The sequence below is a fragment of the Uranotaenia lowii genome, chromosome 3, assembly GCF_029784155.1.
Source record: "Uranotaenia lowii strain MFRU-FL chromosome 3, ASM2978415v1, whole genome shotgun sequence".
In the NCBI taxonomy this organism is placed as follows: Eukaryota; Metazoa; Arthropoda; class Insecta; order Diptera; family Culicidae; genus Uranotaenia; species Uranotaenia lowii.
The window spans coordinates 252,961,472-252,988,158 of NC_073693.1; the positions used below are offsets into that span (position 1 = coordinate 252,961,472).

The 26,687-nt window shown below is 36.6% G+C and overlaps 2 protein-coding genes, 1 long non-coding RNA gene and 1 pseudogene across 3 annotated transcripts; 2 read left to right on the forward strand and 2 right to left on the reverse strand.

Annotated features, from left to right (window-relative positions):
- Window positions 1-2,593: 2,593 nt before the first annotated feature.
- LOC129758246 (uncharacterized) lies at window positions 2,594-4,055 on the forward strand. The gene is made up of 3 exons (XM_055755717.1): window positions 2,594-3,159; window positions 3,224-3,436; window positions 3,510-4,055. Exons 1-3 carry the CDS (start codon window positions 2,678-2,680, stop codon window positions 4,018-4,020), a joined length of 1,206 nt encoding a protein of 401 aa, XP_055611692.1. The 5' UTR covers window positions 2,594-2,677; the 3' UTR covers window positions 4,021-4,055.
- Window positions 4,056-9,517: 5,462 nt separating this feature from the next.
- On the reverse strand, window positions 9,518-10,970 carry LOC129758318 (uncharacterized). Its single transcript, XM_055755802.1, has 3 exons — window positions 10,414-10,970; window positions 10,137-10,349; window positions 9,518-10,062 (listed from the first exon to the last, which is right to left on the reverse strand). Exons 1-3 carry the CDS (start codon window positions 10,893-10,895, stop codon window positions 9,537-9,539), a joined length of 1,221 nt encoding a protein of 406 aa, XP_055611777.1. The 5' UTR covers window positions 10,896-10,970; the 3' UTR covers window positions 9,518-9,536.
- Window positions 10,971-24,408: 13,438 nt separating this feature from the next.
- On the reverse strand, window positions 24,409-25,453 carry LOC129753293 (microfibril-associated glycoprotein 4-like; annotated as a pseudogene).
- Window positions 25,454-25,652: 199 nt separating this feature from the next.
- On the forward strand, window positions 25,653-26,223 carry LOC129758589 (uncharacterized). Its single transcript, XR_008740018.1, has 3 exons — window positions 25,653-25,921; window positions 25,981-26,073; window positions 26,133-26,223. It is a non-coding gene; the product is annotated as an uncharacterized LOC129758589 (long non-coding RNA).
- The last annotated feature ends 464 nt before the right edge of the window (window positions 26,224-26,687 follow it).

Here is a 26,687-nt window from a genome sequence, read left to right on the forward strand (position 1 = left end):
ACCGCCCAGCCCAGCACGAGCTACGGAAATAAATATGTGAGTATATAATTTTTAAGCCCTCCAAAGTCCAAACCTTACAAACTATATGCTGATCATTATCATAATCAGCACGAAGAGGTATTGATGTGTGTGGTTATCGATTCAATTTGTCCGATAAAAGGTTGTTCCATTAGGAAATTACCAAGGCAAGTCAGGTGTTTCTGAACAAATCGGAGTGGATTGATTGGCAATCCTCATACAGCAGAGAATTTCCTTTTTATAATTTCAATAATTGAACATACATTTTTCAATGTTTGTTTTAGATTTACCATTTCGACCATGGGGTCATCCAGAGCAGCTGCCGCTACAGACCCAAATTAGATTTAGAACCAAATAAAGAAAATTTTTTTTTGGAATATGTTGGAACGACTTGTGTCTGCAACAGATAATTATTCGGTTAGTACGTAAACATATAAATCTATGTTACTTTTAGCACTTATATTTTTTTTCCTAATAAAACAAATACGTTCTATTTCCAGGTAATTCAGTCGAAAATTGTTCACTGCAAGACATTCCTCTGATATTGGAATTACGTTATGAGGTTACAGCTTTGCTTGGTTGCAATACAAATTTCTATCGCAAATTGAACATCACAAAGGGAGTATATGTTAAGCCCGGTGAATGAGGTACGTGTATTTTAATTCCCCACCCATTAGGAATCTATTTTAAAAAGAGCGCCAACATCAGTGTTTTAAGTAAGTCGTTTTCGATGTATGACGGCTTCAAAAACTTAAGAAAAATACTTGTTTTTGTTTTCTTGAGAATTGAATATTATTCAGATTACTTAGTACATTCGAAATGAAGGCATTAGGAAACACTTTTTCACACAATTGATAACTCAATTTGTTTACATTCCGCGTATTCACTCTTTTTAAAATTCGGTATCGAGTCAGTTGTTTAAGATATTCCAAAAAGCCATAATTCGATAGGGGGTCTTCTAGCATTATATTACAAACACCACAAAACTGTTTTTCTTAAACATGTTTTTCTTGTAATAAGGCATAACTACAATTTCTCTTTTTAGAAAAGCACATACCTATAAAGCTAAGTGGCGGAGGAATGACTGTCGACTTATCTCATATAAATGATAATTGCTGCTATAGCTGTAATTCTCAGACTTCAACACTGATGATTGACCAGCGGAATCTAGTCGGAAGCTAAACAATTTGGGCACACAAAGGAACCCTTTTTTTTTAAAGTAATAAGTAGTAATAATAGTTTTTTTTAGTTAATTACTCAACGAAGTTTTATGTGTCGTGGTATTCTTAAAAAATTTCAATACAGCTTTGTTAAGAATTGTGTAGCCAAAATAACCGCAGCAACTCGACATGTGATTACCGCCAAAAATTTTAAGAAAGCGAATTATTTATTTTAAAAAAAAATTTCCAACTGAATTATTCAATCAAAATATTCGTAACTATTACATTTGGACATTATTGAATTTGGGCACTATACAACATTGAAATTTATGCGACTATTGTATTTAAACTTGTTCTTTCAAAGGGAATAATTCTAGTAGATTTTTTTAATCGACGTATACAAGTATATTTTCAGCATTGCAATGTAATCAAATTGAGTGTTGCATATATGTATCGTACTATGCGTTCTGAATTTCGTATTATATAAGTCGAAAATTAATTCTCAATTTTTATTCAATTTGTTGTAAAGTCTGAAAGATAGTTATAGATTGTATATTCAGACAAAAATTGTATATTCATCAATAAGAAAATGTAATAAAAATAAAAATCTATGAGGCTGAATATGAATGATATCTTAATTTCTCTAAATGATTCCATCAATTTATGTCTTGGAAATATATGGCTCAAACTTTTATGGCTGTACAATTTTATGTCGGAGGCAGTGTAATTTTATGTGAAACGCGATGTTTTTATTGTGTGCATCAGAAATGACATAAATTTACATCAATAATAATCTAATTATTTGTCTCTCATTATTTATGGCTTCAAGCGTTTCTGTTTTTTCTAGTGTAATTCTATGTCAAAAGTGATGCTTCTGTTTTGTGCATCCAATTTGACATAAATTTACACCAAAAAATTAATAGTGTGTAGTTTTTACATAAGCTTGACTTAATGTAATTTTGATACGATTGTCGTCATGACTTATACGAAAGCGGCAAAAGTAAAAGCTGTCAGATAAAAGTAGCATCAAAACCACCACCAAATCACCTACATAGATTCTAAGCGGTTGAACAAGATATTAACACTGGTATCCTTATTTCGATCCTAAACCGGAATTGTGGACAAATAGCCGGAGATCAGTAATGGGCGATAAAAATGCATTGATTGCACTTTTCATTGCTCGAAGTTCGAACCAAAGCCCTGCTAGAACGAATTCTATGAAACTGCCCATCACTGACTGGAGGCAATAAATAACGATCAAAGCCCTTTTGTAAGCTGGAAAACGATTGATCGAAAGAACACGTGAGAAAGGGAGCATCAATTAGGAATGGGTGAAGGTCGTAAAACGTCAAACAAACCTGATTCGACCTTTGGCCCTATTTAAAGGTTCCTCAGCGCTGAGACTGATATCAGTGTATCCTTGACCTTGCTACGGTTGGGATAGATTCGGGAAATTTCTCAGTGTTTTCGAAGTTTAAAACTGAAAGAAATTCTGCAGGATGAAGCTGTTTAGTGTCCTTGGTTTTGCTCTTTGTTTGGGAGCAATCGAAGCACATCGCTATCGGCCCTACTATGGAAACTCTGTCTCAGGATATCAGGATTCTCAAAATCAGTACAGCTCCGATAGACACGGTTACAAAGAGCATGGTTACAAGAATCCTGTTTACGTCGACTACAAAGAACCGGGTCGTCCTCAACAAACAAGTGGATCATCATCGTATAGCTCAAGTTATCAGCAACAGGTGAATAATGGAGCGTCTCAAAACTACCATCAGCAATCAAATCAGCAGAGCTCCGGATACCAGCAACAGATCAAAACTGAAACCGACAAGCAAACTACCAGCCAATCTGACTACCTCTCCAATGGAAAATACCCAAATCAGCAGTTTTTCGAAACTCTGGAAGGAGCCAGCGAGTGCGATAGAAAAACTATCTTCCTGCTGGAGGAGTTCAGCGATCAGACTAGCTTTCTCCAGGCTCAGTAAGTTTTAAGGTGCACTAGAAAATTCGAAACTAATACTTAACTTTAAAATTTGTGTTCACAGACTTGAATGGCTCTCTCCTACACTGAAAGAAATTGTATGGAAGATTCTGGAGGTAGAATTCGGTGTTCGTGATTTGAAGTCCCGCTTCGATATGCACCGTCAAAGACTGACTCCTCGGCCAACGAAACCAACTACCAGCCATTCAAACGAGTATTCGAACGTTCACGTTACCACTACAACTACCTCGAATACTGCTGCCGCCGACTCATCAACGTAAGTGTATTTTTTCTAGTAATTCTGAATTCAAAATCATACTTGTATAACAACATTCAACGTTTCTTTGCAGAGGCTGCCCAAACAATATCGGCGAAGTGGTGACCCAGTTCCTGCGTGAAAACATGATCAACGGAATCATCTTCGTCAACGGAAGTACCACGATCCACTCGGCCGGAGCAGATTCTCAAACCGGAAGCAGCAGCAGTTCAGTTTCCGGTGACAGCAACTATCACCAAGTGACTTATCAGCAGATTGAAAACACTGTCGGTGGAAGCTACGCTCAACAACAGAGTACCGGTTCATCCTCGTCATCCGTTTCCTCATCATCCTCAAGCATCGATCTGGGCAGTTTAGGCATTCGGGGAAGTGAGTTTGAATCGACCTTATCTGGGTCGGCTTTGGGCGAAGGTCTAAGTGTTGGTGCCGGTTCCGGAACCGGAAATGGAGGATCGTTCAACGTTACTACTACTAAGGTTACCACAACCGTCCACAACAGCACTGTTGGTGAGGGTCCGTACAACAATTTAGTGCAGAAAGTTATCACCTCGAAAACTGGTGACGCTGTGAATGAAACGAAATGATTTTTTAATCAAATGACTGATAATTATGAATAAAGCATTTTTAAATGATTTCAAATAGCCTTGTTTGTGAATGTAGTTTCACTGTGAAAATCTTGCCTGAATATAGTTAAAAATTGGGGACAATTTGACTGTAGGTGTTGAAAAATTAATCGAATTGTCTTTGATCCAATGGACCGAAAATCAGCTACTTTGAGAAAAAAATTTCATATTATGTAAAAGTGGCAAAACATTTTTAAAAATTTGTTGATTTATATCACCACTTTACCCAACTTCTGGCTTTGCTGATCGGATCAAGGAGGCCCCGAGGCGTAAATCAAGTTCTCGAACGCTCTTCCACACACGACCTGACACCTGGATACTGGTGCTAAAATGCACCACTTCTTCCGCGCAATTTTGGCGAATATTATTCGGCAAATTCTTTTTGTGGATTTAATGGCAACTCTTTCAGTCGTACATCTGCAACCACTCTAGATCACGGGGAGGTGGAACTACATCCCAAAACGTGCCCAGACACGTTCGGAAGGAACAAAGAGTTGGCGAAAGGGGTAATCTCAAGTTTCAGACTATCGGATGAACCCGGAGCGAAGCTTTGATGAAGTTGATTCTATAGAAGATTCATCCCATGGTAGGGTGCTACGCAGAAAGGTTATCCTGGCACTATGGGGAAGGTCGTTTGGACGATGGTTAGTTGCCATCAACTCCAACCACACCAATTGACCACTGTTGGAGATTAAGATCGAAAAAAAAGTTCTCTAAAAAAATTCATCTTGATAAATTCCGCTACGATGTGGGTAGCATTTCGATTGGGGTAACATTGACCAGGCGTGCAACTTCTCTAACAAGAATCACCGGCAAACTCGGTTTTCGATACTCGGTAGAGTTTCTCTGAAACGTACCGCTGCACCACCGAAGAAAATCTTTAAAGTAACACCCCAGGGGTTATTGCGTAAACTAACACTGTTCAGGATAGCCCCTGATGGCATGGATCGATAGCCTCAGAATTTCTTTACCGAGTAAGAACGCACTCATTCAAACAACATTACAAATTGTCGACTGTATTACTTCGATAACTTAGACTTAAACAACTTGAACATTCAAAAAGTACTTCTGACACACCATGCAGGCCACTGATTCTTGTCGCACGGGCCTTTAACTTGTTATCGTGAACCTTTTTCGCTGGTGGTTGGTCGGAAAAAAAGACCGAATCAAGGATCGACGTTGGCTCGATCCTTCGGAAAAACATCCTCGTGCCCGAGGAAAACCGATGAGTTTTGGCGCGCATTATCTTTGTTGATGCTATTCTTATGCACGCCATCGTGTTTGTTTTTACTTTTTCATGACTCGAACCAGTCGGCCCTGTGTTTTCCCCTCCAAGCTCTCCGGTTCACAATTGCCGAGCTATTGGAATTAGGTGTGTGTGGGCCTTCGAAACCTGGGTACGGACAATGTGTGGAGGAACAAAAAAACTCACCGAGGTGCTTGTGGTTTTAATATTCTCCTTCAATATCTGATGAAAGTAATAAAAATGATTGATGGATGGATAACAGGATCACTGAGCTCATCACCCTCCTGAGCAAATTTTCACTGGAAATACATTATTATTTTTTATTTACATGGTGTTCCGTCTCACCACATAACCTGATGAACAATACTGCTCCAATTCACTAGGTCCATGGCAACCGTTCTTCAATTTCTCGAACATCATACATATCACTTGGTCTAGCAACCGCGCTTGTTGCGCCCCTTTCTCGTTCCTACCGGATTCGTAGGGAACACCTGTTTTGCAGGACATTAGTCTGTCGTTCTCGCAACATGTCCAGCCCAGCATATCCTGCTCAGAACTTTGAGCAGCACTGATTGCTTCTCCATATAACCGTAGGTAGCGGCCATCGAATCCAATGTAAAATCGAGAATCAAAGATGGAACGCACATCTGGTGAACTTTTCTGCACACTTGGTGAATTCTGCCGCACACTCTCACGACCGGGATTCGATCTCATGACCGTTGGCTCAGAAGACAAGTATGCTATATTCTAGGTCACGATTTACTGGTCGGGAATCCCTCTATCGGGCACAATCGAGCTGGCAAAAATCGAGTCGACAATCGTAGGACCGGGGCCGTTGGTGGATCCATGAGGTACCGTGGATGTATAATGCACAAGTCTGGAGTTTGGCATCGAGGTACCGAACGCTCATTGACAGGCCCTCACACGACACATCACATACTTAAAAGTAGATCGATTATTAGAAAATGAGTTAGGGAACAAGCGCAGGTTAGGGATTCAGGGAAAGTGCCAAAGAGTTAAGTTAGCCTAATAAATGGTTTGAGTTTTTTCTTGGGCTAGTGAGCCGACCCTGGGTGTTCTTTTGAACAGTCCTTGTGACTGAGCGGGCTGTAACAAAAGGGATTGTTACAGCAGTGTGGCACCAGGTCAAAACCAGGGCAACACCGTCCGAATAAACAAACAAGATGACAGCACTTAATGGTGAACCAGTGCAAACCTAGGGCAACACTCGGAATAAAAAAAAACAGTATAAAACTATGTACTTTTTCATAACTCGCAAAATTTTCGGATTATCCATTCTTTTTGAACGGTGAATATATTATTTAGCTGCTTAATGATCAAGTGGAAGAAACCCAGTTACATTTGTTGTTGTAGCATGAAATGCATACATTAAAATGTGTCCACGATGAAATTGTCACACTATGAAATTGCTCTAACTTTTTAACTGTTGGGTAGAATTTAATGAAAATTTGGGTGAGTTTAGTTCATAGTGCATTGTTTACATCCTGCAAGTTTTAAAGTCCTCTGATCAAAATTCGCGGAAATGGGGACGAAAAAACAGCTCGTGCGTGATAAAATCTTGCGCATTCATCACGTGAAAAAGTATCTCTTGCATCGTTCCATAGCTAAAACATTGGGAATCGCGAATTCCATGGTGTCGTGAGTTATTAAGCAGTTCAAGGAACGATTGACCACCGATCGGAAGACCAGAAGTGAAGAAAAAAGTATTCCGTACAATATCAAAAATTACAACCGCGTAGTTGGGGCCTTCAACCGAAACCCGAACGCCTCCGTTCGGGATGTTGCTAAGAAGCTGCACCTAAGCCGAAGTTTTGTAAAAAAAGCCAAAACTAAGGCTGAGCAAAACCCGCCAAAACCCGTACCAGGGAGTTGTACCTCAACATGCTGACAAAAGTTGAATGCTGCATCATAAACGACGAAACATATGTGAAGGCCGACTTTAAACAAATCCCCGGCAACCTGTTTTTCACGGCCAAGGAAAAGTTCAGCGTTCCAGATCTTGTCCATATTCAGAAGATGTCCAAATTTGTGAATAAATTTCTGGTTTGGCAAGCCATCTGCACGTGCGGGTAGCGGAGTGCACCTTTCGTGGCCCATGACACGATGAACGGACAGGTGTACATGAAAGAGTGCCGCCAGACGTGGCAGCTTCCTCTCCTGAAGGCCCGCGACGTCCCAACAATCTTCTGTCGGATTTGGCCTCATACCACTATTCCAAGGACGTGCTGAAGTGGTATGTGGACAATAAGGTAAATTTCGTGCCAAAAATGTCCAACCCTCCCAACACTCCGGAGCTCCGCCCCATCGAGAAGTACTGGGCGATTATGAACCAACCTAAGGTAGTGAAGACATGCAAAAAACGGTTGATTCACAGGTTGTGCAGAATTTTATGGCCGGTAAAATGGAAAAATGAAGTTTAATAGTTATTTTTCAATCCCTGAAAATAAGATGGCAATCGAATCGGATGAAAACTCGAATTTCGTGAATCAATTTTGTGTATGGCAATTTTATCGTGGACACCCTTTACAGACTTGTTGTTAGGAAGAAGACTCTTAATTTGTTCCCATATTTCTTCTTGTTGAACTAGGCAACTTTTGTAAACAATTTCACAAGTTTGTAATTTCTTCTTATTTTTTACCAACATAGTAAATTTAAAAGTCTGCATCTCACCAAAAAAGTTGTCATATGTCACGGGACACATCCAAGGTTGCCGAAAAAAAATTCTGTGTTTTTGAGAAAAATAATTCAGACATTTGTGATTTTATCCAAAAATTTTGTGATTGATTTCTGTGATGCTTTTTCCTTGAATTTCATGGAAAAAGAATGATAAATTGGGTCTTTTCCACATTTTAGTTTCAGTCCTTCTTTAACCAGTTTTTCGCCACCTCTGGAGTGCCTCAAGGGAGCCATTTACCACCAATACTATTCTTGATTTATTTCAACGACGTGCTGTTGCTCCTCGATGGACCAATATTAGCTTACGCAGACGACCTGAAGTTGTTTTATCCCATCTCCGGCCCTGACGATGCCAAGTTCCTGCAGGACCAGTTCAACCTCTTCGCCTCCTGGTGTGATGTCAATTGTCTGCCCTTAAATCGTAAATAGTAAATGCGCAGCAATTTCTTTTTCCCGTAAGCGGCTTCCATCAAATGCAGTGTATTTTCTCGGCGACGAGGCTATTGCTCGAGTTGAGCACGTGAAAGATCTTGGTGTCATTCTTGACAAACGGATGGATTTCAAGATCCACACCAATTACATCGTCGATAAAGCTTCTAGAAGCCTAGGTCTACTGTTCCGCATGGCGAAAGACTTCAAAGATATTTACTGTTTGAAGAGTCTTTATTGCAGTTTGGTTCGTTCGATCCTTGAATACGCCTCTGCTATCTGGTGCCCTTATTACCAAAACGGCTCCGAGCGTATTGAGGCTATCCAACGGCGTTTTATGAGATTCGCCCTTCGACACCTGAGCTGGCAAAACCCGTTCCGACTTCCCAGCTACGAGAGCCGCTGTCGCTTAATCGACATTGACACGCTGCAAGCCCGCAGGACCGCCGCACGAGCCTCTGTCGTAGCTGATTTGCTTTCATCCAGAACTGATTGTCCCGCACTGTTGGAAGGTCTTCAACTTTACATACGACCACGTGGTTTGAGAAATCGTGAGTTCCAGCTCTACGTCCCTCTTCGTTTGAATAATTATGGGGCTAACACAGCACTTATTGGTGTAATCAAGACATTCAACCGCTACTCCGAACATTTTGATTTTTACGTTTCGAGGGATGCATTCCGAAGAAAAATCCTTAAAGCTTTAAGTTTTGTGTAGACAATTGTATTTGTAGTGTCATTAATTTTAATTTTTAATTTTTTTTTCATTAGGATCAATATGTGATCCGATGATGTACAATAAATAATAATATTTAGTTGGGCAATATCAATAACCATCACCAAATCATACTTGTCTTATTCAAGGTAAGAAATCTAAATTTCATACTGTCAAAAAAAAATTATAACTTTGGCAATCTATACAAAATTTAAAAATTTTGTGAATTCCGTGAAAATTTCAATATTTTCTGTTTTATGACACAGATTCTGCGATTAAAATTTGCTAAAAATTCTGTGAAATTACAGATTTCGGCAACCTTGGACACATCTTCGGACAAGAAAGAAAGTTGCAAATGTTTTGAAATGCCTCATTTATTATTTATCTTTAAAATCAGTTCTGTATATTAACAGTGTCGGCACCAGTTTTCGAGGTGATAACTTTCTGCACTAAATTGTTGTACGGACCGGCACCAACAGTGCTGTTGTGGACGGTTGTGGTAACCTTAGTAGTAGTAACGTTGTACGATCCTCCATTTCCGGTTCCGGATCCGACCAGAGTAGCTCCTCCGGTACCAACACCGTATCCTTCGCCCGAAGCCGACCCAGATGCACTCGATTCGAACTCACTTCCTCGAATATCCAGATCGATGTTTGAGGAAGATGATGAGACGGAGGAAGAGGAGGACGAACCGGTACTCTGATGTTGAGCGTAGCTTCCACCGACAGTGTTATCAGTGTGCTGATAAGTCACTTGGTGATAGTTGCTGCCTCCGGAAACTAAACTGCTGCTGCTTCCGGTTTGAGAATCAACTCCGGCCGAGTTGATCGTGGTACTTCCGTTGACGAAGATGATTCCGTTGATCATGTTTTCACGCAGGAACTGGGTCACCACTTCGCCGATGTTGTTTGGGCAGCCTCTGCAAAGAACAGTTGAATGTTGTTATGCAAGTATGATGTTTAATTCTAAATTACTAGAAATAAAAAAACTTACGTTGAAGAGTCCGCGGCAGCATTAGTCGAGGTCGTTGTTGTGGTAACGTGAACGTTCGAATACTCGTTTGAATGGCTGGTAGTTGGTTTCGTTGGCCGAGGAGTCAGTCTTTGACGGTGCATATCGAAGCGGGACTTCAAATCACGAACACCGAATTCTACCTCCAGAATCTTCCATACAATTTCTTTCAGTGTAGGAGAGAGCCATTCAAGTCTATGAATACAAATTGTGATGATAAGTATTACTTTCGAATTTTCTAGTGTACCTTAATACTTACTGAGCCTGGAGAAAGTTTGTCTGATCGCTGAACTCCTCCAGCAGGAAGATAGTTTTCCTATCGCAGTCGCTGGCTCCTTCCAGAGTTTCGAAAAACTGCTGATTTGGGTATTTTCCATTGGAGAGGTAGTCAGATTGACTGGTCGTTTGCTTGTCGGTTTCAGTTTTGATCTGTTGCTGGTATCCGGAGTTCTGCTGATTTGATTGCTGATGGTAGTTTTGAGACGCTCCATTATTCACCTGTTGCTGATAACTTGAGCTGTACGATGATGATCCACTTGTTTGTTGAGGACGACCCGGTTCTTTGTAGTCGACGTAAACAGGATTCTTGTAACCATGCTCTTTGTAACCGTATCTATCGGAGCTGTACTGATTTTGAGAATCCTGATATCCAGAGCCAGAGTTTCCATAGAAGGGTCGATAGCGATGTGCTTCGATTGCTCCCAAACAAAGAGCAAAACCAAGGACACTAAACAGCTTCATCCTGCAGAATTTCTTTCAATTTTAAACTTCAAAAGCACTGATAAATTTCCCGAATCTATCCCAACCGTAGCAAGGTCAAGGATACACTGATACCAATCACAGCGCTGAGGAACCTTTAAATAGGGCCAAAGGTCGAATCAGGTTTGTTTGACGTTTTACGACCTTCACCCATTCCTAATTGATGCTCCCTTTCTCACGTGTTCTTTCGATCAATCGTTTTCCAGCTTACAGAAGGGCTTTGATCGTTATTTATTGCCTCCAGTCAGTGATGGGCAGTTTCATCGAATTCGTTCTAGCAGGGCTTTGGTTCGAACTTCGAGCAATGAAAAGTGCAATCAATGCATTTTTATCGTCCATTTCTGATCTCCGGCTATTTGTCCGAAATTCCGGTTTCTGATCGAAATTAGGAAACCAGTGTTAATATCTTGTTATATCGCTTAGTTAGTGTGGCGGAGTCTATGTAGGTGATTTGGTGTTGGGTTTAATCCTTCTTTTATACGAAAGCTTTTGATTTTACTGCTTTGGATATAAATTATGATAAAAACTCATTTATACCTTTGATAAAAATTAGGTTTGAAATTTAAAAATTTTTTAAATACAACAAATACAACAAAAAATATCAACACATTTTAACCAAGTTGCAATTAATTTAATTTTTTTAATTAATAAGAAAAGATAAAAAGCCGAATCGAAGAAATTCATCACTAAATTCAATCATTATTTGATGCAACATTCGATGGAATTCCAATCAAATTTCGAAGAAGATGAATCTGAGTGGTGTTCTGTGTTCTTGGGATTCGAAAAGAATGTTGAAATGTTGGATACAAAATTGAGAATTATCATTCCAAAGGTCTTTGGATCATCATTCGTTTAGGTCATCGCAATTAACTAACTTTTCTTTTGTTTTCCGCCGAGCCGTTTATCAGATTGCACAAAATAGAGCAATTTTGAGTCTTCAAACGACTTCATCTAAAAACATTTGATTTAACGTAATTTGAGAAGGAAAGACTTCGGAAAGGAATTTAGGTACCCATGTGCTGCAACCTGCTGCTATCCTGCTGTTTAAGATCCGTTAATGGTTCCAATCGGCGAACTTTGAAATGGGTTTCCACCCAGAAAAAAAAACATCTAACGAATGGGTCCAGTGCGAGAAAATCGTCACAGAATGGAACAGGTTAGATCCATTCTCCAAACTGCGAAATACGGATAGCGAAAACCAATCGGTCGAATGAACCAAATGTTGTGATATCTTCCAATTATTGCAAATAATATTTCGAAGATTCGCTATCGTGTCTAGGAGCAAGGGGAAAAAAAGCTGAATCAAAATGCTCCACGCGGGTTGATCCCGTTTCGGATTAATTATGAATTCGAAGATGATTCTGCCATTCTAAGCTGATTGGTAGTTCAGTTCCGTTTTTTCTACCCTAATATGCTAAAAACTATGCCAATTTCTGTTTATGGTAATTTAAGAAGGTAAAAATAACGGTTTTAGACCAAACTTTTTGATCCAGTTTTTATTTCGGAATAAATTAAGCATATTTTTCACCTTGATAAGAAAATATGCCGTTAAGCTCCTTGTTGACGTCGAAAATTTCTGCAACAGGATGATTTTGTCAAACCATTTTTGATCGGGGATATGGGCACGTGTGGATAATTCGATAGCTTTGACAAAAATGAATTAATGAAAGCAAATCCCGTTGATTGTGAGTTTTATGCATCTTCACGAATATTTATAACTTAAGAATGGTAGGCAAAAGTTCCCGCATTTTGTTTTCTGAGAACTGTAAAAATTTTATGAGATCGAGATGTTTCGTTTTGAGATCTTTTTATACATGGATTTTTCTTATCTCAAAATTTCTGAGAATTTGCGTTTTTATTTTTTTATACCAACTAGCTCAATAACAGAAAAATATTTACCCGGAGCAAAAGTGTTACTGACAAAATCAGCTGGAAGCTCCCAACTCCTTCGACTACGTATTAAAAAATTAAACGATTATTCCTGCTGCTAATTGCTGCGTAAGTCCTGTCACGGCGAATGATGTAAAAAAGAATCGTTGCACAACATTTGCTCGGCATCCGGTTGAAACCGCACTCTTGACGCCTACAATTTTTTGTCAGCCGCCATTATGCTGCTCTAAGTGACGACAACTTGCGAGGGATTGTCGCAAATCGATCCAAGCGATGTCCTTCCGTTCGCGCTGCCAGGGGGTAGTGGATTATTTAAATATCAGCGGACATAAGATTGGCTCAGAAAAAAAACGGTGTCGACCTGGTCTAAGAAAGTAGGGGCGGAGAAATTGAATTTTGCGGTCAGAAAACACTTGAAGGTCACTTCACAGTTGGCGGTTAACAATTTGTCTGAACAATATTTTCAAAAAATATTTAAATTTTGTAATCACTTTCTTTTAAGCCTCTTATGCTCCCAAAAAACCGGATTTTAAGCGTATTAAATAAACAGAAGCACAACAATGCAAAAATCGTTCAGTTTTTCAGAAATATATTTTTTAAATTTTTCCGACATTCAAAAAAATATATTAACAAACATCAATTACTATGCCAAACGAAATATGACAAAAATGACAAAACTGACAAAAATGACAAAAATGACAAAAATGACAAAAATGACAAAAATGACAAAAATGACAAAAATGACAAAAATGACAAAAATGACAAAAATGACAAAAATGACAAAAATGACAAAAATGACAAAAATGACAAAAATGACAAAAATGACAAAAATGACAAAAATGACAAAAATGACAAAAATGACAAAAATGACAAAAATGACAAAAATGACAAAAATGACAAAAATGACAAAAATGACAAAAATGACAAAAATGACAAAAATGACAAAAATGACAAAAATGACAAAAATGACAAAAATGACAAAAATGACAAAAATGACAAAAATGACAAAAATGACAAAAATGACAAAAATGACAAAAATGACAAAAATGACAAAAATGACAAAAATGACAAAAATGACAAAAATGACAAAAATGACAAAAATGACAAAAATGACAAAAATGACAAAAATGACAAAAATGACAAAAATGACAAAAATGACAAAAATGACAAAAATGACAAAAATGACAAAAATGACAAAAATGACAAAAATGACAAAAATGACAAAAATGACAAAAATGACAAAAATGACAAAAATGACAAAAATGACAAAAATGACAAAAATGACAAAAATGACAAAAATGACAAAAATGACAAAAATGACAAAAATGACAAAAATGACAAAAATGACAAAAATGACAAAAATGACAAAAATGACAAAAATGACAAAAATGACAAAAATGACAAAAATGACAAAAATGACAAAAATGACAAAAATGACAAAAATGACAAAAATGACAAAAATGACAAAAATGACAAAAATGACAAAAATGACAAAAATGACAAAAATGACAAAAATGACAAAAATGACAAAAATGACAAAAATGACAAAAATGACAAAAATGACAAAAATGACAAAAATGACAAAAATGACAAAAATGACAAAAATGACAAAAATGACAAAAATGACAAAAATGACAAAAATGACAAAAATGACAAAAATGACAAAAATGACAAAAATGACAAAAATGACAAAAATGACAAAAATGACAAAAATGACAAAAATGACAAAAATGACAAAAATGACAAAAATGACAAAAATGACAAAAATGACAAAAATGACAAAAATGACAAAAATGACAAAAATGACAAAAATGACAAAAATGACAAAAATGACAAAAATGACAAAAATGACAAAAATGACAAAAATGACAAAAATGACAAAAATGACAAAAATGACAAAAATGACAAAAATGACAAAAATGACAAAAATGACAAAAATGACAAAAATGACAAAAATGACAAAAATGACAAAAATGACAAAAATGACAAAAATGACAAGAATGACAAAAATGACAAAAATGACAAAAATGACAAAAATGACAAAAATGACAAAAATGACAAAAATGACAAAAATGACAAAAATGACAAAAATGACAAAAATGACAAAAATGACAAAAATGACAAAAATGACAAAAATGACAAAAATGACAAAAATGACAAAAATGACAAAAATGACAAAAATGACAAAAATGACAAAAATGACAAAAATGACAAAAATGACAAAAATGACAAAAATGACAAAAATGACAAAAATGACAAAAATGACAAAAATGACAAAAATGACAAAAATGACAAAAATGACAAAAATGACAAAAATGACAAAAATGACAAAAATGACAAAAATGACAAAAATGACAAAAATGACAAAAATGACAAAAATGACAAAAATGACAAAAATGACAAAAATGACAAAAATGACAAAAATGACAAAAATGACAAAAATGACAAAAATGACAAAAATGACAAAAATGACAAAAATGACAAAAATGACAAAAATGACAAAAATGACAAAAATGACAAAAATGACAAAAATGACAAAAAAGACAAAAATGACAAAAATGACAAAAATGACAAAAATGACGAAAATGACAAAAATTACAAAAATTACAAAAATTACAAAAATTACAAAAATTACAAAAATTAGAAAAAAAAATCCAATTATATAACAAAAATGACAAATATTTAAAAAATGACAAAAATTACATAAATTACAAAAATTACAAAAATTACAAAAATTACAAAAAATACAAAAAATACAAAAATTACAAAAATTACAAAAATTACAAAAATTACAAAAATTACAAAAATTACAAAAATTACAAAAATTACAAAAATTACAAAAATTACAAAAATTACAAAAATTACAAAAATTACAAAAATTACAAAAATTACAAAAATTACAAAAATTACAAAAATTTCGAAAATTACAAAAAATGACAAAAATGACAAAAATGACAAAAATGACAAAAATGACAAAAATGACAATAATGACAAAAATGACAAAAATGACAAAAATGACAAAAATGACAAAAATGACAAAAATTACAAAAATTACAAAAAATGACAAAAATGATGAATGAAAATGAAAAAAGATGAATGATTTTCAACAAAGATATTTTGTTCTAATATACAGATGGATTATTCAAAATTTGGGCTTAAATTTAAAGTCCAAAGAAAGTTCAACTTGTTTCTTAGTCCTCAACATTCAATACTTTTGTCGTCAGGATACACTTTCTGGTCTTGGTATAATCAGCGATGAAATTTTTTAAAAGATTTTTCTCATGAAATAATAATCACTCTGTTTGCGACATTACAACTCTTTTCTTTCAACTTGGTGTCGAAAATATCAAGTCTTCGACAATGTTTGAGTTTGATTTTCCTATTAGATCATGTTCTTTGGACTTAATGTAATAACGCTAAAAGTAAGACAAGTGTTTTAAAAGTGATTAGTTTAATTAGGAATTTGAAAAAAAAACCATTCAAAAGGCTAAAAATCTTCAAAAAAAAAACCAAATTTTCTAGACTCCTCAATGAATTATTTCAAATCTGGGCTCAATTGAATGGGGAAAGTCCTGACATTCGAATGGTGCAAAAATTAGTGATGTTCTTTTTTGATAAATAAAATGGTTCTATCAGAGACACTGCGAGCTTCATGAAATATGAACTTGCATTGTAAACAAAAATAGATTGATTTTTACCGAATTGAGAATTGTTTTTAACAGCAGTAGCGCTGATTAAAATTTTTTAAATCTAAATAATGCATGTAACTTCTGACTACATCATCCACACAAAAGGGAGTGACCTTATTTTAGGATCGGTCATTTTTTTTCTCTCTCCGTTGCATTTTTTATTGGTTGTCCCTTTAATCATATCTGACTGCAGGAAGATATCCTTACTCTCGGAACCTGTTCCCGAAAGTGATTGATGATCGTTATCATCCAAAATCATCTGTTCAGAATCTTCGGAAATAGGATCGAAATCCAGACCACATGTGACAGTTGGGCTCGATCAAATCAACCGATTAGTGGCAACAGAACCATAAATTTAACCTCTAGGGGGGAAACCAGTTTGGTCTATGGCCAAAAGTAGACTTTCGGTCGGAAGAAGCGACTCGAACTGTTCGACGATAGAAACATTGACATTCGATCTCAACGGTCCAATTAACATAATCTTCCTTCTGCTTGCGGTATTTTGGGTCACTAATTCTAGCTTGACATCTCAAAAGTTCTGATTTCTACATCAGGTAATTCTATTTTAACCCTTTTTTTAAATGAATTTTAACATTGACTTTGTAATGTTTTCGAATAAAAACAAAATGTTAAAGCTAGGTCTGAATGCATTTCGTTAAACTTAAGTCCTTTTGAAAACGTTCCCCAGGAATAACGTTTTATCAGCATTCTTCAGTGCGTGTGGTATTCAAATGCGGATGCTATTCTCATGGCAGATTCACCTAGTTTTTGCGAATCCGTTTTTTATTCTCTCCCGGCTGGATGCGATTCCTGTTTTTTGTGATTTTTTTTTCGTTTTTAAACTCCTCTAAGAAGAATTGATTTCTACTTTCTAGGCAAGTTTTATGTTTATATCCTTGACTGGAAATCTTGCATGACGTATTAGGATGTGCATCGGATTGTTTCAATACAATACCGTTAATTTTCGATAAAATCTTGATATGATAATTTTTGAGTCGTGTGAACGGGGTTCATGGCTGTTAATAAAATTTAAATAAACTTGCGGCTGCTGAACAACTATGATGATATCGGCCGAGATTAAAATAAAACAAATCAAATTAGGAGTTTAAAAAAACTTCTTTGTAAATAGCGCAGCAAGGAACCTTGAAAAGTTCTCGATGCAATCAAATGAACCTAATGGTTGAAAGTCAGAGTTTGGTAGTTTAGTTTTCCAAGTAACCATACATTGAAAAAAATATTTTGCTGCGTTTTTCAATATCTGGAAGACCTTGTAGAAATTGTTTATATCTGAAAACTTTTCGTGATATGTAACTGTATCTTATCTGAATCCCCCTCAAGTGGGGAAATCGTCGTTGCAGGAACTTTCTTATTTTCGAAATTTATTAATAATGACTTCTTTGAGTAACAGATTTTAAAAGCTTACAACTGGAACCCCGAAACTCGAGGGTGACATCAAATTGTTTCCCTATAGAGTTGCTGAACATGGCAAAGGTGCCAGGTGTCCTGATTATTCTGGATTTTTTCAGATATTCGGGAGACCGTCCTGATTATGATCCCTAAAACTCTTGATTAGTGCTGATTTTTTGAAAATTACCCTTTAAAATGTACTGAACTGTTCTGATTTTCAAAAAACATCTTAATTTATTTGAATTTGTAGTTCAGTGGAGAAAACACCAAACAAATGTAACGAACCTATCTTGGTAGTGCATCTGCCACCTTCGAATTGATTCTTAAAACAAACTTCTTAACGGAAAAATCACTGAAAAATACCGTTGGTTACAGGAAAACCTGCAAAAAATATTGAATTATAACCTACGCCGAACAATGTATATTTTCTATCACGGATTGAAGAAAATTAACAGTTTTTTAACCTAATTTTGGTTTAAAATTCCTTTAATTGAGAACCACAGATCAACAGAAGAACAAGCTAAGCCTTGAAAAGTGTGTAAAGTCCCAACGACCGCTTTGAATTAATTTTATGTATTTGGTTAACCGCCAGATGTCTCCAAGGACATCGGAAAGAGCTATCAAAATGTAAACAAGACAAAATACCAGTTTTGAATAAAGCCCTAAAATAAAAGTGCGGCAGACTGTCACCGCGGAGTTCCAATCGAACTGTCAAAAGTCGTTCAAATCGAGCATAACCATTTTTACCATTTCAAATTCGTAGGAAGTATTGTAATCTGTGTGACTGTGACTTTCAATTTTTCAATTGAAATTAATCAAGAATGCAGAGAAAATTCATTGGAGCAAAACGGAAAGAAGCATTTCATTTTTATTTTAACAATTGACACAAAGGAGAACAAATTAAATAATATTCCTAAAACGAAAATCAACTTCACAATCTGCGACACAGCTGCACATCAACAAGAAATCATGTACGTTATTGGCAGTGTTGAAAGATTACAGGACCTGTTTCAGTGCTGCCAAATCGGTGAGAAATTCAGTCTGTAGGGCTTTAGTTTTACTGTAGGGCTTTAGTTTTGAAGGGGTCGTATTTCTATTTGATAAGTTTCGAGGAAATCGTTGTTGATCTCGTGATACTCCTTAAGAAATTTTTGAGCTTTAAGCTGTTTTTTAATTGCTTCAAACTAGCATGAAGTACTAAATTTTGTTCTGTAGAAAATGATATGATTTGTGAAAACGCCCACTTAGAGACGCTTAGAATAGTTCTTGCTGCGTGAGGGCCTCACGGTGAGGCTGTTGATTTCAAACTCAACTGGATACTTGTCCAAAGTTGTTAATAAGTTTCTTTAGTAAAAATCAGGGAATCCAAAAATCGTTATCCTCCGATAGAATTTGCCGATCAAAACACCCGTAAAAGAGGTTTTCGTCCGTATGAACACGATAGGGGAGAGGCGGGCTAAATGGGCATATTAAGGAAAGTGCTCATTTTCTCTCATATTCCAATAGATAAAGTCTGTTTCACATAGAATCTGGTCGGATAAAATAGATCATTTCTCTGCAAAGAAATAACGTAAAACAAAAGTAAAAATATCAGTTTTTAGGGTTTTTATTGCACTTTAAGGAAAAAAATACCTCAAAATTATTCGTCAGCTTTTCGGATGAATTTTCGAACTTTTTTTGTGATACCACCCATCATTTTCTGAACAGTATCACTGGTAACCTCATTCGCCATCTTGTTCCACCACTTTTCCATTTGAGCGGGTTTTTTCATGGTTCTGCCACATTTCTTCAGTTTGCCTTAAGTATTGCCCAATATTTCTCGATGGGACGAAAATCCGGACAGTTTGGTGGATTGACACTTTTTCAACAAAATCGATCTTGTTCTCCTTATACCACTTAAAGACATCCCGGCTGTAGTGGCAGCTTGCCAGGTCCGACCAGAACTTCGCCGGACCTTTGTGGGACCGAATGAATGGCAAAACCCTCTTCTGGAGACATTCTTTTTTGTAAACATTTTCATTCATAATGTCCCCAGTGATGAAAATCTTAGTCTTCTTCCCACAACTACAGATCCCTTGCCAAATCATCAACTTACGAGCAAATTTATCTGCGAAAACAAACTTGAATCTACCCGCAACATTCCCTTTACGCTTCGCAAGGTAAAATTTGTTACCGGGTATTTGTCCAAAATCCATTTTGACGTAAGTTTCGTCGTCCATCAAAATGCATCCGTTGTACTTAGTCAACACTTTCTCGTACAACTCCCTTGCCCTGGTTTTGGCAACCAGGTTTCGTTTCAGCGTCCTGTTGGGGTGTTTGCTTGCATGATACGACCGCAAGCCTTCTCACAAACAAATTCGTCGAGCTGTACTGTGGTTCGTCTTGAACTTTTTCGCCAAATCACGCAAGGAGATTCCAGGATTATTGTGAACTGATCGAATTACCTTTGCTCGCAGCTTCCGGTCGTATGTTCCAATTTTACGCCTGGTTTGTTTTGCTCGATCCACCGTAAGGGTCTCCCGGTAACGTCGCAGCACCGAATTTACAGTCGATTTTGGATATTTTAGGAATTTCGCGATCTTTACCCCTGACCACGTCAGTTTCTCTACGTGAGTGTGCAGAATTTTCTCTCGCCTTTCGCGTTCCATCGTCGATAACTTTTGACTGACTACTTCAATCTTGATGAAATTTTCACCACTAAGTAAACAAATCATCCGGATCAAAATACTGTCAATAGATTCGCGATGTGACAACTAGGGGCGCTGCAGTAAATGAAAAGATGCGACCAGATTCTATGTGAAACAGACTTTAGATGTCTAAAAACTATATGCACATGAGCGGACATGTTTTGTATACATTAGAACAATTTTCCTCTTAAAATCTCTTACAGTTTATGTGAAAATAATTTTATAATATAAGCAGTCAACATAGCCTATTTCCGAAAACGGCGGGCTAAACGCACATATTCATGTTTTTAGCTATATTTCAATCACGCTTGTAATATTTTGAAATTAATTAATTGAAAATGGTAGAAACGGATGTTAAACATACGTCAAGGCTGAAATTTTGTCGAAATTTGAGTAACCACTAGTTTTTTTTTGCATGAAACATAGTTAAGTATGCCATATGGCCTTATTTCACGGTAATATTTTGTTCATATCGTATTTTTATCGGATCAGTATTAAGCTCTTCTATTTTCACTGTAAGATTGTGATAGGCATCTTATCTGCCTGATATGGGCATTCAAAACCTGTCTCTTATTCCAATATCTGATCATTTACAACTTTGTCGAAAGCTTCAATTTGTAGAATTTCCGATTTCCAGATGAATAAATAAGAAAAACCATTAACATTTTAGTTTATAGATTCTGTACGCACGATAATTAAAGTTCAATATATTTTAATAAAACTGACAAAAATTTTGTTTGAATTTTTAAATTTTTTTGACTTTATGTAACAATCAGATTTTTTCATGTCATGTGTCAAAAGCGTATTACCCGAAAACTACACTGATTTGATATGTTGAATCTCCAGCCATATTGTCAATCGGCTGTATGCGCGTATTACCCAATATGCACATTAAGGAACACTTTCCCCTTCTAGCGCTTATCAACTTCAATTTTGCTCTCGATTTGTGCATTCCGATTCAAATTTATCGTCTCTTGTAACGTTAAGGATAAGTTCTCGCTCTCGGACGAGAGAAAATTTCTCACTATTTTGCGTGGAGTTAAGGACGTGGAGAGTCAGAATGCAAGTAAATTTTAGCCAGAAAATGCACTCTCTGCTCTGTGCGATTATTCTTTCGATCGTTTCAAGTTTTGTCGAAGAATACTAGAACTAAAACTAGAACTGACTGAGAGAAAATAATTTCGGATGAGTTAGGTCTTGAACTTGATCTATGGAAAGGGATGAGAAGTCATCGCGTTCTCATTTCTATCGCTAAGTGTTAAACAAGTGATAAACCTGTTATCACTATCAGATCTGCTTGATTTGCTTCCTTGGTAAAAATACATTCATTAATGAACCAGTAAAATTCACCAAGTTTACCTGTTTACAAGTAACAGGTTATTGTATTTTTTTTTATCCTGGAACAAATATTTAGAAGCCTTCTAAAGCATGGATGAAGCCTTCTAATTCTAATAACATTTAGGTTTATTTATTTTTGAGAAAATAGACGATTGCGCCCTTACGAAAAAGAGGTACTTCCAAATGTTGATTCGTAGCTTTTCAACGAGGTTCGAATCACCTGGCTGTACCCAAACTTTTCAAGAATTGTTCCAATTGAAAACACAATACATGAAAGTTGTGAGTACAAGGAATGAAGCAATGCAACCTTGCATACGAATCTCTTGAGTTCATAAATCGGCTAACATTGCATGAAAGCTTGTATGCAAGACTCATACTTTTATTTTTTTTTGGTGGTGAATATCCTATCTGATTGAGTTATCATCTTGATATAATGCTATCAAAGGGTGATATAATTTAGTTATTCTTGTATGGAATTTTTGATTCAGTTTGAGATATTTTAACATCCTACGAGTGCTAAATTATATCATATTTTGATAAGAAAAAAATGAATATCAAAATATCTCATCTTGATATAATTTTGTTTTTCACTACTGATCGGGTATTTATGTAGTGATGAATATCATCCTTAAAAAGATAGCTAGTTTTGAAGCTTAATAACTTTTTTATCTTAACTCGAATCGAAAGGCAGTTTTCGGATGAAATATTTGTCATAATTTTGGCTTTAAGGAAATCCGTTTTCTAAAGAAATCAACCAAAGGGGACCAAAGGGGACCATAGTTATTCATGAAAAACTGGATTTTCTTGTTCCTCCCTAACAAAATGTGCCAAAATCCCATACAAACGTTAGGCTCGTTGAGCGACCCCTTCCCGTGATCCGATCTGGCCCAAATTTGGCATGAGACCTTGTACTAGGCCTAGGATCAATTTCAGCCTGCAGCGCATAACTTTTTCAAATGTCGGGTCATTCGGAGCACTCTATTGTGCACCCTTCCAGGATAATATCCAAAAAAATCACTTGGCTTGTTGTTGTTTCAGTGAGACTCGTGTTTTTTTTAAAGACGGCCAATTTAAGGAATTCAGATAGGGCCACAATATGGGGTGGGGGCTACAATCAGGAGTTTGATTTGTTTAAAATTTGATAGTTTAAAAGGATTTATCTCAACTAATTCATAGGCTTCAAAGCCAGGCCATACTTTTATTGCACTTCAGGCTAGTAAGCAATCATATTGGTCGAAGAACATTCAAGCTACACTAGGGTTACATATCCCGCAATGCTAAAAAGAGTACAATTTAAAAAAAAATCTAAAAGATCAGTAAGGAAAACTCTAGTAAAATTAAAAAATAGAGCTATTTGAAATCTTTCAAATATTGCCTATTTGTTATTATTATTATTATGAAGAAGCATTCAGATTGCCTGCTTTTTTCCTGCCTTATCTCCGGATATATACTGAATCGAAACAAAATACAAATCAAAACTCCGTTTTTCTTTTCATAGAATTTTCATAAATTGAACATCTTGAATTTACATGAGAAAAGCCTGCATTTTTGTCAGATTTTCCCAGTTATTATCCGGTTTTTTAATTGAAAATTTCAAAATCCAATGACTGGATTTTGACAGGTTTTTGGGTAAAATGCCCGGATTTGCCAAGCCCGAATACGCTCAGAAAAATTTCTGTCAGGCTTAGGCATGACGTATATGATAATTATAAATGTTGTCATAATTTTTATGTGAAAAAAAGTCAGGGACTTAGTATTCCTATTTGGATTATTCGAAAAAATAGAAGTATTTGATATTATACTGACAAACCACACCAAACCCGATACAATACTTGATTTCAAAAAGAGATTTTAGGCGCGTTTATTTCTTTGAACATCCAATTTGATTTGTGCGCAACGAAGCATTCCAGTATACTGCTTATGCGCTTTTTGTTAACTGTTCGGAGGTTCATTGCATAATCGAAAGCGCTTATTTAACTCACTAAGAATTACGATTCAAAGATGTTTTCATGAATACGGGATATTGAGGAGAGGTATTGAAAGTTCTTGTATGTTGTATTTATTCAATATTTCTTCTATATATAAGATGCGGGGTAAACGCAGTTAATATACTGAAACAAACAAGTTCATTTTTCTGATTAAATGGCTCTCATAAAAAAATAGTACATTTCCCAAAATTTCACAAAAAGAAGAGTACGCACATTTTTCAATCAAAAAAGAATACATGTACTCTTAAAAGAGTACGTATGGTAACCCTAAGCTACACGTCACAGAAAGGCTGCAATCTTGGGAACACTAGTTAACCATGCCATAGGAGCCACGATCGGTTGCATTTAACCTAATATGCAACAATTTCTTCTTGCATACAAATTTCCATATAAATCCTGAAACGCAGTGCGCTAATCAAAGAATCAATACAGGATTTCTTCAATACTGAAACAAGGTTTCATGATAAGTTGTTTTTATAAAAAATTATAAGCTTTTCTATTCTGGCACTTTGGTGGCGCGTATCATCATTCGTGAGCTTTTCAGACCATAGTAGTATCCTTTAAACTTACTCCAACACATTGTTGCTGCGTATACTTCAGTTTTTCCCTTGTGGTACAAGCCGTTGAGATTGCTGAAAATGTATGAAATTAAGGTAATTCAATCATTCAATAATTTGTTTGCAATTCTGATGGATCAAAAGTAAAATGATTTCAAAAATTACGAAAAAAATGAATTTTGTATTGAATATCTGTGATGTTAATTATAACTTAAGCCTCAGGCTCATCTTTGTCAGATTAAAAATTTTGGTAATTTTATGATTTAAATGTTTGAAACGTGACTACCCAACCTACCTTTCGTGACACGCTCCGTACCACCAAGCTCCCTGATAGTCACTGGCACAGTTCACAGTGCCGTGGGAATCGTTATCCGAATCGATTGTACTGAATGGTTGATTCAAGGTGCTGGTCAGCCCATCTCCAGCATCGCCACTGAAATCGCCCAGCTTCCGTAGTCGGTACTTATCGTCAGGTCCAGCAACAAGAAAATGACTGTATTTGGCAACCACCGTGGTGTTTTCAAAGTCCTCCATTACTATGTGCAGCTCGTGAGGCTTGGCGTACGTTAGCTGGTGAATCTTGTCGAGCCCTAGCCAGAACTCTCCTTCCAGATCTCCGAATCCAGCTTAGTATTCTTTCCAGCCCCGAAGGAATTGTACGGATCCTTCGAATCGGTTTTGTATGACAGTCCAACCGCCATCTTGGTATTCCTGGTCGCACAGAACTTCAAAAGGCTGCTTAAACCTCGGTTCCGGATTGATTTGATATACTTTCGTTTGACGATGTTGAACATTTGAGCATGTTTTCGGTATATTTTTGAAGGAAGATTTCGTTACCTGTACGTTATCATCTTTAGCGCCCATCTTAAGAGCTTGGAATTGTAGAACCAGGTCGTTAAGCATTTCTGTTGTTGGCAAAGTTCGTAACATCCGGTACATTTTACTCATATCCGCTTGTAGAAGGGAAATATCCGTTGACAGCATTTCTACGTTATTCCTTATACTTATGAGATCCGTTAAAAACTCAGATCTGCTAAGTGTTTTTATCTCCATGCTCAAATTGGTCAGTATGTTTGTTTGCTTGTTACATTTAATATTGTTCATCATTATTCTGATACGATATTTGAGCGAAATTGCAAACATTACATTTTTTACCCATTCCCCTCATATAGAAACTGAAAAAGCGCAGATAAATTTCTCTGAGTGTTAAGAACACTGAAATGAAGCAAAGGCAAAGAAAGCCGCTGTAATTTTGAGTTGGCATCGCTCGGCGTGCAGTCGATAAAGGAGCATAGCAAAAAGCAAAATTTGACGTGTTGGCAGCATTGATCTGTCAGGTCAGTTTCCGTGAAAAGCGAGAAAGAAAAGGAGCTTGCAAAAAAGGTGCCATCGGTCGGAAAGACGCTCGTCGGTCGGAACGAATTTCCGAGCGTGGGATTGCTTAACCGACAGGTAAGCGAATTTTTTTTTACCGCCACCAAAAAGCCTTTCTAACAGTCGTGTCGTTACAGGCTCGCTCCGCCGATTGGTAACCAAAAAACAAACTACCGCGAAGCGGGAAATTTTGGTTGATAGGCAACAACCGGGACCGGAAAAGGCCAAGTGTGAGTAGTCGCAAAATTAAATTTGATTCATTCCTGACCAAAAACAAACTTTGAAACAGGACCGCTTTCGGGTGAAAAAACACCCTGCGATCGCGCAAAAATTTTGTCGGTGACCCACCACGAGGCGCTCGGAAACTCAAAACCGGGAACCTGCGAAGTTGCGAGCGAGCGGGAAGGAAACCGATTAGGTAAGCGAATGCCAACAAACGCCAACATTGCCGATGATTAAACAAGGCATTTTTACAGATTCGCTCTGCCAGAATTCCAACAAAAACTGCCGGTTACACCAACAAGAAGATCGCTTGCAAAAGTTGTAAAAACATCACGAAGGGGTCGGAAACCGTAAGTGACAGAATCGCAACAATCGTTACAAGCTTGACCGACACTTTTCCCTTCGACAGGACCCCTTTCTTTTTTATGCGGAATTTCTAGGCGCAATCTTTTGTGCAACTTTCTTTTGCGCAACTTTCTTTTGCGCAACTTCTTTTTGCATGGCCTCCTTTTTCATCAGCCTGTTGCTCCAACATCGGTAACAACTTTTGTTACACGTGGTAATCATTCCGGTAGCCACGCGTCTGGCAAAAATCTTCCGGATAGAACTTCCTGTTCCGGAA

What these genes read in the sequence shown, in the direction of transcription:
- LOC129758246 (XM_055755717.1), top strand. Translation starts at nt 2,678, where the DNA reads ATGAAGCTGTTTAGTGTCCTTGGTTTTGCTCTTTGTTTGGGAGCAATC. An exon ending in ACTAGCTTTCTCCAGGCTCA is followed by an intron (nt 3,160 to 3,223) that starts GTAAGTTTTAAG and finishes TTGTGTTCACAG; the next exon opens with ACTTGAATGGCTCTCTCCTA. An exon ending in GCTGCCGCCGACTCATCAAC is followed by an intron (nt 3,437 to 3,509) that starts GTAAGTGTATTT and finishes GTTTCTTTGCAG; the next exon opens with AGGCTGCCCAAACAATATCG.
- LOC129758318 (XM_055755802.1), bottom strand. Translation starts at nt 10,895, where the DNA reads ATGAAGCTGTTTAGTGTCCTTGGTTTTGCTCTTTGTTTGGGAGCAATC. An exon ending in ACAAACTTTCTCCAGGCTCA is followed by an intron (nt 10,350 to 10,413) that starts GTAAGTATTAAG and finishes TTGTATTCATAG; the next exon opens with ACTTGAATGGCTCTCTCCTA. An exon ending in GCTGCCGCGGACTCTTCAAC is followed by an intron (nt 10,063 to 10,136) that starts GTAAGTTTTTTT and finishes TGTTCTTTGCAG; the next exon opens with AGGCTGCCCAAACAACATCG.